The 17,633-nt window shown below is 37.8% G+C and overlaps 1 protein-coding gene across 1 annotated transcript in view; it reads left to right on the forward strand.

The window, feature by feature from the left end:
- Window positions 1–17,422, forward strand: part of LOC126457671 (alkaline phosphatase 4-like) — a 108,796-nt gene extending 91,374 nt beyond the window's left edge. The window contains exons 5-7 of the mRNA XM_050094172.1: window positions 3,132–3,392; window positions 14,658–14,896; window positions 16,214–17,422. Coding sequence (XP_049950129.1) covers window positions 3,132–3,392; window positions 14,658–14,896; window positions 16,214–16,451 — 738 coding nt within the window. The 3' untranslated portion in view covers window positions 16,452–17,422. The remainder of the gene's footprint in view (window positions 1–3,131; window positions 3,393–14,657; window positions 14,897–16,213) is intronic.
- Window positions 17,423–17,633: the final 211 nt, after the last annotated feature.

The following is a 17,633-nucleotide window of genomic DNA, read 5'->3' on the forward strand; positions in this document are numbered from 1 at the left end:
ACATTGACTGATAGGAGTTGTTGGATGTCCTCTGAGGGATATCGTGCCAAATTCTGTCCAGTTGGTGCATTAAAAATCCCAAACCAGTAGGAGGGTCCTGCCCATAACGCTCCATACGTTTCCAGTTGCAGAGAGGTCCAGTGATCTTGTTGGCCACAGTAGGGTTTGGCGAGCATGAAGACAAGCAGTAGCAACTCTCACCATGTCTCGGTGGGCATTATCTTGCTAAAATGTAAGCCCAGAATGGATTACCGTGAAGGCAAACGAGGTGCAGAATATCGTCGACATACCTCTGTGCTGCAAGGGTGCCGTGGATGACAACCGAGGGGGTTCTGCTCTGAAATGAAATGGCACCCCAGACCATCACTCCTGGCTGTTGGGCCATATCACAAGCAACAGTTAGTTTGATATCGCATGCCACTTCGCAGATAACAGTTACATTTTATCGCACCCCTGTCCGGGGCATCCAGACATGTCTTTGATGGTCACTGGAGCTCAGTTCGAAGCAGGCCTCACCACTGAAAACAATTCCACTCCAGTCAATTAGATTCCAGACCGAACATGCCCGACATCACTGCAAATGAGATTGTTGATGTACAGAGGTCAACAGTAGCCGGCGCAAAGGGTGCTCTGAGGTCAGCTCCCATTCTGCAAGCCTTCTATTAATCATCTTATATATTGATATGTTTGGTAAACATACTAATAGCAAGTGTGCAGATCACATTATTCTTGTTGCTCTGCTTCATAGCCATTTCAAGCAATGAAAAACTTCCTCAATGGATGACCCTTTTCCAGCTCAGTATGTCACTAAGCTTTTCCTCTGATGGGACTGAGAGATTAAGTACAAGGGTGAATGAGAATATAACTTTCAAATTGGGAACAAAATGTCATTCTGGACAAGCCCTGGTTTAATGTGAGTCCTAATGATATCACTTGAGCTTTAGGCATGCACAGGGGATGGGAAGGGGGTATCCACTTTCCCACCAGGCATGAGGATCAACCTGTACAGAAACAATAGGCTTGGCTGATGTTAGTGCTAATGTTTTATAGTCCATCTGGACAACACCTAACCACATCCTGTCACAATAATCCAAAACATTTTCAAACACTTATTTCTTGAGCTGCTTGTGAAACACCAATGGAGCATAGTCTATTGCGAACTAATACAGTAGTTGCCACTAACAGTCAATGATTGTGTGAATGTTCCTTGACACAAGCTGGCACATAGTATGCTGGGAATGTAAAGTACGTCAGTTCCCTTTTTTATGACACCATATAGTGCAGAAGTTCTTTCTGCTCACAGTCATGGAGTCAGAGAATGTTACTGTACTTCCACATCAATAATGTGGTGCCACTGCCCTCACACTTCAGTCAATAATATACAGTATGATTCATATTTCTTACATTCTTACAAATCCTGCACGGTGCAGTTCTTTGCATGGGCATGGGTATACATGACATCCTGCTTCCATAATTCACGGTCTGTATTGAATTGCAAGAAACACAAATAGTATTGGAAGAATTGCCAGAGATATCTATATGAACACAGTTATGGTCTAAAACTGTAAAGGAATAAGGGTTAGTTTATATCAGTTTATCATAAGGACTGACATTTCTACCTCATATTTGTATAACTGACATAACTGAGGATCACAGATAACTAGAAGAAATTTGTTTACAGTGCACAATGTTAGTGTGCTCCCTGAAATAAAAATTACCTGACCCTGATATGGGCCTTGGTGTAAGAGTCACACTATGTTTCATTATGTTCTTGGAGAACTTGAATTTCAACTGAGGATTCTACATCCCTGAGAAAAACATATTTTCATACAATTTTTGATTGTATTGCTGGTCAGTCAGTCAGATCTCATGTCTCCGCACCAAACAATTCCTCTGCTCTTCAGAGAAATTATGTGTCAACACAGAATGTTCTAATCACGCACTGTAAATTGCATAAGTAGAATGTAATTCATTCATTGGTCAATGTGTGGAGTGTATACACCTATGTTTATGCATATGTGTATGGAGGGGAAGTGTGAGGGGAGGTTGAGCATATTCCAATGCATCCAGTGTCTTCACTTCAAGAGTATTTTTCTCTTAATATTAATGATTTGTCAATATGGAAATGTTGAAGTTTTAGTCAAAGGCACCTGGGAAAAAGGAGGGGGGGGGGGGGGTGTTCCGCAGGAGGGAGCACTTGCTTGCTTTTGGAATCTGGGTACAAGACTCTATTTATTAGAGAATTCTCATTAATGTCTATCAGTGACTGTCAACAACTCCACTAAACTGCACATTTAACATTGCAGGTAATAATGTGAAATACCATGACTTTAGAAATCAAAATGAAAGTGACCCTTTACAGAATACTAATGAAATAGTGCCTTTAATATTTTCTGGGGAATTTCCTCACAATTATCTTATTGGCTGCAGAAAAGCACTGATCCAACACCATGACACACAGATTTTGGTGGAAAATAAACATGGCAGCAGCATATGCACCCATTGTTAGTCCCTAATTCTCTTAAGAAAAAGAATAGATGGCATGAAAACAATGAAATAAATCAAGTAATGTGATGAAATGTGAAATTTTTTTAGTAAACAAGGTGTAGATGACATCAAAGCTGGATAAATCTTTTTTAAAAGTTTATTCCTTGCTTCTCCAATTTGAGGAGTATCTTTTGTACAGTATTTTTGCTGATATCCAACAGGATTTTCTTATTTGTTCTGACTTTTATTTCTATTTTATATTTTTAATGTTAAGTTTCAAACTAGCCTTATGGGAATATGAAACAATATTTTTTGTTAATATTTTGTAGCTAGATTTCATAACTAGTTGGATAAAAAATGACACAGATATTCATATTAATAACATAAAAAAGCGACTCTATATATACTGTTGAAGTATGGTTCATATTTAGGTGTCAAAGTAATCTACCTTAAAAATACCAGACAGGTATCAATTGTTTGAGATACTGTGTACTTCTTATCAAATTTAGTGTGTGGGACACAACGTGTTTGCAAACTCACCAAATCAGTTATATCAAAATGCAGTTTTAGAATATTACCTCCTCTTGACAAAAATTTTACATACACACTTGCCTGTAATTTTGTAGTTTGCATGTGTTTTTCAGGTGGACTACCTGATGGGACTTTTCAGTGCAGGACACATCCCATACACTGATGCTCGCCGGCCCAGAGAACATCCCTCTCTGGTAGAAATGACACAGCAAGCCCTGCGTCTACTGTCACGTCATAGCAATGGCTACTTTCTCCTTGTAGAAGGTGGCCGTATTGACCATGGCCACCACAAGAACTATGCCCGTCGTGCACTCGAGGAGACTCTTGAGCTTGAAGCAGCTGTTGCCGCAGCCCTCGCCCTCACTGACCCTAAGGTGTGTAACACATATCTCAATACACTAAAATCTCATCAAAAAAGATTTCCTGTAAATCATTCGTTTTTCATTCTCATTTTTACATCATGTCTGCCTCTCTGTTTCAATACTACACTGAGGTGACAAGTCATGGAGTACCTCCTAATATCATGTTGGAGCTCCTTTAGCCCACTGTAGTGCAGCAACTCAACATGGGCTGGACTCAACAAGTCATTGAAAGTCCCCTGCAGAAATAATGAGTGATACTGCCTCTATAGCAGACCATAATTGTGAAAGTGTTACTGGTGCAGTATGGTGTTTGGGAACATACTGCAGTCACAGTGGCTCCAATATCAGTAGATTCCACTGACGACCGAAATCAGCCGGAGATGGCCAATCTTTTCAAACCAGTACGCCACTATGCAAGCGATCACACTATAGCCAATCTTGTATCCCAAACCTACAGATTTTGGATGACCTTCGGTGAAATTCAAACCAGTTTGTTTTCGTCTGTCAAATCAACCAATGTTCTTGTACATGAAATATGGAGCATGAGAAGCTGATAAGTTTAGTCCAAGAAAGAGTGAGTTTGTGGCATCCTGAGGTTGAAAATATCGTAATCAGAATATATTCAGATTCTGTAGACTGAAATCACAGGTTTATTCAAAACCTCATATGGAAAAGTCTTTATTGGAAATTTTAGGCATAGATTATAACCTCAAAAAGTAATTTGTTCAAATGAAAGGGGTGGCACATCTTATATGCTTATAGCTATTGTACTGGATCTTTTTTATTGTAGGTTGTCATTAGTTGTCTGCAAATTATTATTACTGCTTATTGGTGCTTTATACCAGTATGCCAGTAGGGTAGTGATTCTGTTAATATGAAATGGTTTGCATATGTGGTGTACAGTATATACTTCCTCATTTAAGTGCTGTATGTTATCAGAGAATCTTAGTCTACATTTTATGCTTGTCTTTGACTCATGTGACAGTCATTGAAGGCAAATTGACATACGTCTGCACAACTTTAACCAAATGCGGTGAAACAGAATATTTACAACTTGATTTTCAAGTGTACCACAAATTACATCAAGTCTTCACAGAGGAAGACTGCACTGTAGTTCCTTCTCTAGATTGTCACACAGATGACAAAATGGTAGATATTGAAGTAGACGACAGAGGGATAGAGAAACAAAATCGCTCAAAAGAGGAAAGGCCGCTGGACCTGATGGGATACCAGTTCGATTTTACACAGAATATGCGATGGACCTTGCCCCCCTTCTTGAAGCGGTGTACCTACAGTCTCTAGAACAGCATAGCGATCAAAGGACTGGAAAAGGGCACAGGTCATCCTCGTTTTCAAGAAGGGACGTCGAACAGATGTGCAAAACTGTAGACCTATATCTCTAACGTCGATCAGTTGTAGAATTTTGGAACACATATTATGTTCGAGTATAATGACTTTTCTGGAGACTAGAAATCTACTCTGTAGGAATCAGCATGGGTTTCGAAAAAGACGGTCATGTGAAACCCAGCTCTCGCTATTCGTCCACGAGACTCAGAGGGCCATAGACACGGGTTCACAGGCAGATGCCGTGTTTCTTGACTTCCGCAAGGCATTCGATACAGTTCCCCACAGTAGTTCAATGAACAAAGTAAGAGCATATGGACTGTCAGACCAATTGTGTGATTGGATAGAAGAGTTCCTAGATAACAGAACGCAGCATGTCATTCTCAATGGAGAGAAGTCTTCCAAAGTAAGAGTGATTTCAGGTGTGCCGCAGGGGAGTGTCGTAGGACCGTTTTTATTCACAATATACATAAATGACCTTGTGGATAACATTGGAAGTTCACTGAGGCTTTTTGCGAATGATGTTGTGGTATATTGAGAGGTTGTAACAATGAAAAATTGTACTGAAATGCAGGAGGATCTGCAACGAATTGATGCATGGTGCAGGGAATGGCAATTGAATCTCAATGTAGACAAGTGTAATGTGCTGCGAATACACAGAAAGATAGATCCCTTATCATTTAGCTACAAAATAGCAGGTCAGCAACTGGAAGCAGTTAATTCCATAAATTATCTGGGAGTACGCATTAGGAGTGATTTAAAATGGAATGATCATATAAAGTTGATTGTCGGTAAAGCAGATGCCAGACTGAGATTCATTGGAAGAATCCTAAGGAAATGCAATTCGAAAACAAAGGAAGTAGGTTACAGTACGCTTGTTCGCCCACTGCTTGAATACTGCTCAGCAGTGTGGGATCCGTACCAGATAGGGTTGATAGAAGAGATAGAGAAGATCCAATGGAGGGCAGCGCGCTTTGTTACAGGATCATTTAGTAATCATGAAAGCGTTACGGAGATGATAGATAAACTCCAGTGGAAGACTCTGCAGGAGAGACGCTCAGTAGCTCGGTACGGGCTTTTGTTGAAGTTTCGAGAACATACCTTCACTGAAGAGTCAAGCATTATATTGCTCCCTCCTACGTATATCTCGTGAAGAGACCATGAGGATAAAATCAGAGAGATTAGAGCCCACACAGAAGCGTACCGACAATCCTTCTTTCCGTGAACAATACGAGACTGGAATAGAAGGGAGAACTGATAGAGGTACTCAAGGTACCCTCCGCCACACACCGTCAGGTGGCTTGCGGAGTATGGATGTAGATGTATATGTATGTAGATGTAGGTAACAGAATGCGTCTCTCGTCATCTCATATATGCATGAAATTTGTGTGGTTGTTCCAATAGATGAGGAAAGAGCGTATAGTGCTTGACACATTCTTTACAAGACAGGAAAGCTCATTCTCTTTAATAGCAGAAGCTGATATGCAGGACTCACATCCAAGCACAGAGGTGTTGTGGTATCACCCCACCCTAAGAAGTTAAAATCTAACTTATTTCATACATAGAATAGATAAGAACCTAACCTAAACTAACCCAACCTAATACCCTGCAAAAACTGATGAAAGAGATTGGATGCATTATGACCATGCTATCAGCCAATGTTATCAGGCGACCTCTAGTGACAGTGTCAGATGACTGTTGTCAGCGCCAGTACAAATGCTGTCTTAAAATACAACAGTTAAACAAGCATTTTAAAAATATGAAAAATGCAGAACAGACTACTGCAGAAAATGAACACAAGCACAGTTATAGTAGTGTGCTAATACCCACTGGGACAAATTTGATAAAAAGTAGCAGTAAAGGAGAAATTAACTATGAGACAAGAAACTTAATTCGCTCAGATAGTAGTGTCTATGCAGGATCCCAACTCATAATCAGCGGAATAATGAAAAGAAAGTCTGTAAATGATAAATATGTCTGCAAAGTAAACTGTGCCATAAAAGAACAATGTGATAGGCTTGGAACAATGTTCATAGATCCAAATAAATTCCTGAATGAGAACTGCCTGGGAAAGTGTGGTGTGCATCTAAATAGTTTGGGGTTCCTAATATTAAATAGGATGGTTACAGATGCCAGCAAAATAATAAAGAATAAGGGAAACTAAAATGGCTTGATAGGGGTGAAAAAAATTAGCTGGCAAATCCAAAAATAAGTATCATCCAGGAAATGAGGAAGAGCAGAATATAGAGCTAAAGATTGGTTTTTTAAACATCCAAAGGTTGAAGGACAAGGAATTGGTATTGAATTACTGTCTATCACAGAATAAATTTGACTTCTTGTATTTAAGCGGACTTTGGGCCACAAAAGAGACACCTCCACCTTGTAAGTTACAAAATTATGGTTTATTAAACAGTTACTACAGAAGAGTTCACAAGAAAGGTGGTGTAGCAATCTACGTTGGCAGATCAATCACTTGCACAATTGGTAACATAGATCTAGATTACTTGTATGAAGAACTGAATTTTGAAGTTACTGGTATAGTTATTAGCAGTATGAAGACAGCAGTAGTATCATTGCACAGGTATCCTAGTGGTATTATTAGTGTATTCTTAGAAAAATTGCACTCTCTGAGAACAGATTTACCAACTATGAACATTATAATAGGTGGTGATCTTAATTATGATTTTGATATGTCAACTGATACACACTGTGTTAGTGATTTGAGAAACATATTACAACAGCTCAATCTACATTGTGTTAACTATAACCCACGAGGGAACTAGCGTGTTTAGACAATATATTTGCTAATTTTAAATGTGCACAAGATCAATGTGATGTAACAATTTTCCCTTTTCTTGCCACAAATCAGTGTCCTTAATGTATGCTAACAGAATCAGAAGATTTTGAAATGTGGTGCTACAGAAGAATGCTGAGATTAGATGGGTAGATCACGTAACTACATCTACATCTACATCCATACTCCGCAAGCCACCTGACGGTGTGTGGCGGAGGCTACCCTGAGTACCTCTATCGGTTCTCCCTTCTATTCCAGTCTCGTATTGTTCATGGAAAGAAGGATTGTCAGTATACTTCTGTGTGGGCTCTAATCTCTCTGATTTTATCCTCATGGTCTCTTCGCGAGATATACGTAGGAGGGAGCAATACACTTCTTGACTCTTTGGTGAAGGTATGTTCTCGAAACTTTAACAAAGCCCCGTACCAAGCTGCTGAGCGTCTCTCCTGCAGAGTCTTCCACTGGAGTTTATCTATCATCTCCGTAATGCTTTCGCGATTACTAAATGATCCTGTAACGAAGCGCGCTGCCATCCATTGGATCTTCTCTATCTCTTCTATCAACCCTATCTGGTATGGATCCCACACTGCTGAGCAGTATTCAAGCAGTGGGCGAACAAGCGTACTGTGACCTACTTCTATTTACGGCTGAAATCATCGATGAAGTAACCACTTTATGATCGCTGATTCCCTGTTCTGCGTTAACTGTTTCAAATAGTTCGGGTCTGTTTGTCACCAGGAGGTCTAATATGTTGTCGCCATGAGTCAGTTCTCTGTTTAACTGCTCAAGGTAGTTTTCAGATAAAGCACGCAAAAAAATTTCACTGGATTCTTTGTCCCTGCCACCCATTACGAAAGTTTGAGTCTCCCAGTCTATATCCGGCAAATTAAAATCTCCACCCAGAACTATAACATGGTGGGGAAATCTACTCGAAATATTTTCTAAATTATCCTTCAGATGCTCAGCCACAACAGCTGCTGAGCCAGGGGGCCTATAGAGACATCCAGTTACCAAGTCTGAGCCTGCTTTAATCGTGACCTTCACCCAAATTATTTCGCATTTTGGATCTCCGTCAATTTCCTTCAATACTATTGCACTTCTTATCGCTATAAACACGCCTCCCCCTTCACTGTCCAGCCTGTCTTTGCGGTATACATTCCAATCTGAGTTTAGGATTTCATTACTGTTTACGTCTGGATTCAGCCAACTTTCTGTCCCTAGTACTATATGGGCGTTGTGACCGTTTATTAATGAGAGCAGTTCTGGGACTTTTCTATAGACGCTCCTTCAGTTTACTATTAGCACATTAATATTGTTATTCCCTGTTGCATTTTGCCTACTCCTACCTTGCCGCGTCTCAGGAGGCATCTTGTCAGGCCTAGGGAGGGAATTCTCTAACCTAAAAAACCCACATGTGCACTCCACATGTACTCCGCTACCCTTGTAGCCGCTTCCGGCGTGTAGTGCATGCCTGACCTATTCAGGGGGACCCTACATTTCTCCACCCGATAGCGGAGGTCGAGAAATTTGCACCCTAGATCTCCGCAGAATTGAAATGTGGTGCTACAGAAGAATGCTGAAGATTAGATGGATAGAACATATAACTAATGAGGAGGTACTGAATAGAACTGGAGAGAAGAGGAATTTGTGGCACAACTTGACTAGAAGAAGGGATCGGTTGGTAGGGCATATTCTGAGACATCAAGGGATCACCAATTTAGTATTGAAGGGCAGCATGGAGGGTAATAATCTCAGAGGGAGACCAAGAGATGAATACACTATTCAGATTCAGAAGGATGTAGGTTGCAGTAGGTACTAGCAGATGAAGAACCTTACACAGGATAGAGTAGCATGGAGAGCTGCATCAAACCAGTCTCTGGACTGAAGACCACAACAACAACAACAGAATCAGCTCAATCAATCTTAGTGGTAACTTGTCCAACTCAGAAATGGTGATTACTATGCCAATGAGCAATGGAGAAACTGACAATTCAGGAAATCCCCTGCAGATAGAGATTGATTTTGTCAGAGAAATAGTAATGGTATTCATTATCTGTCAAACAATGAGACAGATAAAATCATTTCTGAATGATTTTTGAACTCATTTCTACAAATATTTGATGATAGTATTTCCATTAGAAGATGCAAAGTGACGAACAGACAGGCTGTAAAAAGAAGGTGTTGGAAAAGAAAAATTCTTGGTTTACTAAAATGCTGTCCAGTATGAAAGATCGTGTAATGATGCTGTCAGGCATATAAAATAATACTAAGTCTGAAAACGCAAAATCCTTGTATGTAAGATGGAGAAACAATTATAAAAAAATGTGGTTACTGAAGCAAAAAAGTCGCACAGTGCCCGATGCATTGAGAGTTCTAAGAATAAATGCAGAGCTGTTTGGAACCTCATAAGCAGTGTGGTCAAAGAATCACATAAGGTCAAAATCAACATTTCTCCACAAGAGGTTAATGATTATTTTATTAAACCTTTGGAGGAAGTTAACAATAGCATCATTAAACCAGATACAAGTCCATCAGAACTCTTAGAAAAAATTGTCATGGAACACCCTACAACAATATTCTCACTTTCTCTGAGATTACTCTTAGTATTGGATTAAAATTATAAGGAACTTCAAGTCATCAGATAGCAATGATATTTATGATATGTCTTGCAACTTGCTGGGAAAATCATTGACTCTATTCTTTATTCATTGACTCAATGCATAAATAAATGTATATCAGAATGATACTTTCCAGAGGAGCTAAAATTATCTAGAGTGGTTCCTGTGTACAAAAAGAGTGACAAAAACAACCCTGCTCGTTTGAGATCTGTATCAATAGTTCCGTTCCTGGCCAAAATAATAGAAGATATCATTTACCATCAACTGTCTGTTCATTTTGAAAAACTTGGAATATTTAATGTAACACAATATGGATCTCGCAAAAAAACCCACAGTTGATGCAACAGACTCTGTAATTAAGTACATTATTAAAGCATTTGAAGAAAAGTGCTTTGCTTGGCTTCTTTCTGTGATCTGAGTAAAGCATTTGACTGTGTAGGATATGACACACTTTTACAGAAACTCCATTTCTATTGCATCAGGGATAACAACCTAAAATTATCTCCAAAACTATAGGCCAGTTGTGCATATTGACAAAGAAAAGTCTACCGAGATACTAACTAAGGTGGGAGTTCCACAGGGATCCACATTGGGATCATTGTTGGTTTTGGTAGTGATTGATGACCTACCCTCCTTTATAAGTTCAAATACAGTGCTATTTGTAGATGACACTGCCTTCCTAAATTATAATAATGATCTGACTAAGCTAAAAGATTCTGTTGACAATACACTTGCCCAAGCATTATATTGGTTTGAGTGAAATAGGTTTCTCCTGAACAAGAAGAAAACACAAAAAATGGTAAGTAGTCTAAAGGAGAAAAGTGGTTGTAATGATACCTGTTACATAATCTTCTTGGTAGTATACCTAGATGACAAATTGACCTGGGAGTGACACATAAAATACATTAGTGTTAAATTTTACTTATTAAGATGTCTTAAGGAAAGTTGTCCAACAGCCTATGTTAAAACATCTTAATTTGCATTTTTTAAAAGTATTATGTCATAAGGACTTATTCTCTGGGAAAACTCAAGCCATGTTCAAAATATATTACTGCTGCAGAAGAAAGCTATCAGAGTCATTACATGCTCTCAACATAAAGCACATTGTAAGCCCTTGTTCTCTGAAAGTAAAATAATGAGACTGTCATGAATCTGTATATATACAAAGTGTTAATCTATTCAAAAAAGAATCTGCATGACATAAAACATAGAAATAATATTCACGGTCACAACACAAGAAAAAAATAAGTCCATACTTAGATCATACCATAAACTGTCAAAGACAGTAATGGACCATAAACTATGTAATAAGCTTCCTCAGATGGTACAAAACCTTCCAGGGTGTGCATTTAGGAAAAAATTAAATAAATGGCTTGTTGCCAACCACTTTTATGAATTAAAATAGTTTTTTAATTGCAACATGGAACTGTAAGCTAGCAACTGACAAGCTATGCTGTTCTATTTACTAATGTAATGATTACACCCCATAAAAATTTTGTCTATTGCCGTAATGGCCTAATGACAATAAAATTATCTTATCTTACCTTCCTACCAAAATCACGTTGGAAATCTTTTCTTGTGAATCACCTGCTTGCAAATGGCAGCTCTGCCAACGTGCTTCCCTTTTACACACCATGTACACAATACTACCACCATCTGTATATGTGCATATCGCTATCCCATAATTTTTTCACCTCAGGGCATACAGGCACTGTATGGTCTAGAAGTGATTAATTGAACAAATAAGAAAAGGAAAATGGCATTGATAAGGTAGCATAGACAAAGTATACTATCTTCCCACTGATCATTTGTGAGCAGCTGAAACTGTGTCAGACTGAGACTTCTACCTAGATAACTATTTTTGTGGCTATGCTGTATTAATGCAGCTGCTGAACTCACCCTATGCAGCTTTACAAAGTTTCAAGTTACCACTGGCTCATCTCCTTCCATTTTAAGCTGTGTAGAGACTCCTTCTCATGATGATTTTGTGCAGCTAGCAACCCTTGATGCATGAATAAGTAGAGAGTATCAGTAGACCCCACCCTCAGGATTAAGGGTTAGGATAAAATTGATCTTTTTTTTCTACTCTGAAAAGGAACCAGTGGAAAGTGACAGATTTTCCTTAGTCAGTTAGCTGCATGATTTATCAAGAGCAGTTTTTTACTGTAACTGATAGGTGTGTTACACTACATAAACCAAGAATCTGAGAGGCTTATTGGTCCTGTTGGTTACAGTGTACTCTTCAATGGAAAGGACTCACCTGAAATAGCAACTCATATTCAATGATATGGGAGCCTGGCAGATCTATTCCAACTGATGAACAGTAATAGGTATTACTTACTGAACTCATTTATTCCCTCTGCCAAATTTTGTATTGTAGTAAAGGAAATCTTTGGTTTTATTTTTTTGTTCTGGGTCCATTAATTTTAGTTCCTTATAGATACTGTTCATTATGACCATGTACCTAATAGCCAGTAGGTTGACCTTTGGCACGGATAGCAGTGGCAACACAACATGGTGTGGTAGCAGTGAGGTCTTGGTTGGTCGCTGGAGAGAGTTTGCACCACATGTGCTCATGAAAGTCACCTAATTCCCGTAAATTGTGGGAAAGGGATGAGCTCAGATGCCATGTTCAGTCGCATCCCAGATATGTTGCACTCCTTGAACCACACCATCACATTCCTGGCCTTGTGACACAGTGCATTACCTTTTTGAAAAATGCCACTGCTGTCGGGAAACACTATGATCATGAAGGGGTATATGTGGTCTGAAACCAGTGTACAATTGTCTTTGGCTTTCATTGTGCCTTGCTTGCGCTCCACTGCACCCATTGATGTCCACATGAATGTTCCCAAGGGGGTAATGGGGCCACCATCAGCTTGTCTTCGTCCCACAATACAGGTGTCAAGGAGCTATTGCCTGGATGGGTTTGTATCAATAGTAGATCATTGGTTGCAATGGTCTGACAGATCAGTGCATATGTGACACAGGAAGTGAAAGGAGACTTCTTGTCAAAAATTTTGGATTTGAATGACTGTAATTTTTATGTTTGGCATTAAATTATGAATAATCTGCTAAAGAAAACACATTTATATCTCTAAATTTGGGTCAGTTATGACAGGTTGACTATCTGTGATGGAAAAGAGGTGTTTCAAGATAATGTGTTTCAAAGTTTCACATTATTACCATTGTTTAACTGAACATATTTAAGAAAAAAATTCTGCATATATATATTACTCTTCAAATGTTTTTGTCAAATGGTACAGAATTCTCTTAGTTAACATTACACGCTATGTGGTTAATCACTTCAGACCTATAGTACATTACAGTGTTCATTAATTTAAAGACAAGTAAATTGGCCCAACTTCAAGAGGAATTAGTGAACCCTGAGCTGCTTTTTTTTAGCAGAATATTTGTATTTTTATTCTATGTTATGGTCAACTGCAAATTGGCAACATATGTAGGCATTTATAATTGTGATATAGAAAGAATCAGCCTGTCTTTTTTGGCATTACTATAGTCATAAATTGTTCTTCTTTTATACATAGCTATTCTGAGCTCCTTAAATGCCTCTAAAATTTAGGAGATGCTATTTTGTGAAGAATTACACACATAGCTGTGAGATTGGAAAGGGGTGTCGTGTCAGGTCAAAGTTATTTTTCCATAACCACAAGGTAACCATTTTCAGAAGATTGACATCAATTGCTTACAATGCTCTTACTGAATCTTGTTGGTTTCAAACAACTTTTAAACTGATACATGCATGTACAGACTGAAGTAAATTAGTATAATACACAAAAAACCAAGATGGATATTTTTGACATTATCATACTTTTTTGCTTGTGCTGAAAATTTTATTTTTTCAACAAGAGGTCCCTTTTCACTTTCCATCTCACATATACTGAATTACACCAGGCAGTTCCATACAAACCATATTATCACAATGATTTTGCTGCATAACTTATAGCATGCTACTACTCGTGTTGACAGATACAGTTCATTGCCGAAAATTTACATTAAATGGAACCTGACCAAATTTACATATTTCTTGGGTCATTGTGTTCTATGGTTTGTCAATACCTGTAGTCATTATGGAGGCACTGGCAAAGAGTATTTGTACTAAAATTACTGTGGAAACAAAAGCATCATTATCACGATTGAATATAATACATAGTGAACTGTAACTTCATGTAGTGTTTAAGTTTTTAAAATCTGTAAGGACGTTTTTCCTGTTTTCATGATATTTCTCATGTAAAAATAATATAGAAAAAAATAAGAATAGGCACTCATTCATCTACTGATGAGAAATGAGTGGTTCATCGGAGTCAGATAGTAATAGTAGCTATTGGGTAGTTATTTTAGTCTGTGTACATGCTGCCATATATGACTACAAAATTTTAATTATAATGTTCTCAGGCAATAATATATGAGTGCTGTGGTGGTCAACCTTCAAATGATTCCATGTCACTAATGTGAATTACTTCACATTCATGACGATTAATAATGCCTTTAAATTCCCAGGATACATTGATTGTGGTGACAGCTGACCACTCTCATACAATGTCCATAAGTGGATATCCCAACCGTGGTACTGACATCCTTGGTTTTGTCCACAATGATGGTGAAGAGCCATATGAGACACTCACATATGCAAATGGTCCAAGCTTCTATACTCATCGTAGTAATGACACTAACAGCACATGGGTGAATGTAATGGAGATGAATCGGAGTGCTCCGACATACCAACACTTTTCTCCTAGGTAAGCCATGCATGCCATTCATAGATACTGAATCTATGTTCACAATTAATGATTAATTTCAACAAGTTTATTAACAATCTAGATAACATCATATTACAGTATTACCGGTTTTGGCTAGATGCAGTCATCTTCAGACTTGTAACCCTGTAAGCTATACATGTAATGCTTACTAACTGCATATGTTGTTAGTGAAGCATTTCATATGTAAGTTACATGATCATACATCTGAAAATAGCTGTACTTATTATGAGGGCTATCCAGAATGTAACAGACGTTTTGAAATAAAGAATTAACAAAATGGAAAAATCTGATTTTATTGTATACATTTTAAAGGTACACTCTTAAGCTATTTTTCTTCATAATAATCACTGAAATTGAGGAACTTACCATGTCGTGGCACAAGTTTTTCAATACCATCTCTGTAGAAATCTGTCACCTGCAATTGCAACCATTAATTTATAGTGGCATGCAATTTGGCATCAGTGTCAAAGCAATATGTGTCAAGCCATATCTTCATTGCTGGGAAGAGCTGGTACTTGCTCAGCACCAAATCCGGGCTATATGGTGGCTGATTATAAACCTCTCATCCAAAACCCCATAGAAGCTCTCAGTTATGATTTACTGTGTGTGTTCTGATCACCTGCCTCAATTGTGTCAGTGTTTGAAAACTGGTTTACAGTTTTTTGCCAACAAAAATGTAGTCATAAAATGCATCTCACAACTGGAGGGATTTTCTATTACAGTGCACATTTAAACACATTAGAGGAAGCAAAGTAGCAGAGACATGGTCCACATGCTACCAATGCTAGATGCATACTGAGAGTATGAACGTTATGGCACCAAGATGGTGGCTGTAGGCCCTATCAGGTCCAAGATAGAATAAAACGTTTGTTGTTTTCCAGATAGCCATCATACATGTAATTATATGATAAGGTTCACAGTCTAGGTAGAAATAGAGTTCTAATAGCATGTAAAAAATGATCACAGTTTATCTCTGACAGTCAAAACATCATGTTAATGAATGTTTAAAGGTGTGTAAAATGTTTACACAGATAACATGCTGAGTGAACAGCTAGCAAGTCTTTAAATAGCAAAAATGTTAACAAACCAATTATGTTATACAGCAGATTTTTTTAACTGACTGGTTATCCAGAGTCTTTGTTACGACACCAAGTGAATAATAATGTCCAGGGTACTTAGTCATGTGAGGATATCACATCTTTATATTGAATTTTTATCTACACATTATACTAATACCCCATTTTCTTTAAATTTCTTTTTATTTGGAAATAACTACAGTTTCAATTGTTTTTGCAGATATTTAAAAGATGAAACTCATGGAGGAGAAGATGTTGCTGTCTACGCTGTTGGTCCAGGTGCCTATCTCTTCACTGGTGTATATGAACAGAACTATTTAGCTCATGCTATGGCTCACATAGCAAATATTGGGCCTGATGCTATGGTTTCTTCTGCAAACACTGCACACATGTACAACTTCAATGTAACTGCACTTGTTTCACTCCTTGCTTCAATATTATTAGGCATCTTAAGATAGCCTTGACTCATTTTCATGTGTGTGATGATTGTAACAGAAAATCACAATCACTGATTACTTATGGAGCCATTCATGCAACATATGTACAACATAAACATATCAGTATTAAAATTCATAACAGCAGAAGCTGTTACTTAAGACAATTTATGCAAATTGAAAGAGTGAATGGAAACTTATTCTCTCACATGCAGAGCACCTATGTGCCTGCAGTACAGCATTTGTAAAACCATAAACAAATTATATTACTCAGCTACTTTATGTAGTTCTACTGTGCAGACAGGAGTAACAGTTAAAGTCTCTGCAGAGTTATGTCATTCTGGTGCATAAATTAGATTAAAAAATTGTGTCTGTAATGATATTAAAATAAAAGTCCATTCACATTTCTAAGACCATTTGTTGCTGCAGGCAAGTTTACACAACTTCTTTGAAACAGTAAAATTAAATTTTTGAAAATAAAATGTGACTGTATGTGGGCAAATACAGAACATTAGAACCAAAAGTTTAAAGGTATACACATACCACTTCTGAAATTCTACTACAAAAAATTTTATTCTGACATGTTACAAATGTGAAAACAGTTTTTAAAGCTAACATTCTGTGGATGAAATTTGCATTTTACAGTGGTAAAAAAATTGTGTATTTCACTTAAAATATATGATCAACTGTTGCTATTGCTATTATCGTCAAACTTTATTTCTCTAACAAATTATTTCACAGCAAAAACTGATATTCATATTTTCAAGGTGCTTCTAGTCTGTGACTCTTCTAAGTTTAGTATTAAATATCTTATATCATTTCTGACTCTCAGGACATGCTGTTTATCATATATGGCTTTGGTGTTCTGTGTTTTGTAACTATATTCTGAAAGAAAATAGCCCAAAGAAATTACATTTTTTTTACCCCAAATGTGGTGTATCTTACAATATGTTTTGTATGTTTACTATCTATTACAACACTGTTTTGATTGTTAACTAAGAGTTTTTTATTTCTGTCAGAGGTTTTTGGTGTGAGCTATTTGAAGTCTTTGTTCCGTACAGTATCCTATTTCATAAGGCTCACTGAAAACCATACACTTTTTCTAATACTATTTACAAAAAGAATTGACAAACACAGGACCTGTGGGGCACTAATCATTATTTCTCTTATTTGTTGCCTACTGCTTGTACTGTGAGATAGGCTATT

The sequence above is a fragment of the Schistocerca serialis genome, chromosome 2 (genome assembly GCF_023864345.2).
Source record: "Schistocerca serialis cubense isolate TAMUIC-IGC-003099 chromosome 2, iqSchSeri2.2, whole genome shotgun sequence".
Lineage (NCBI taxonomy): Eukaryota > Metazoa > Arthropoda > Insecta > Orthoptera > Acrididae > Schistocerca > Schistocerca serialis.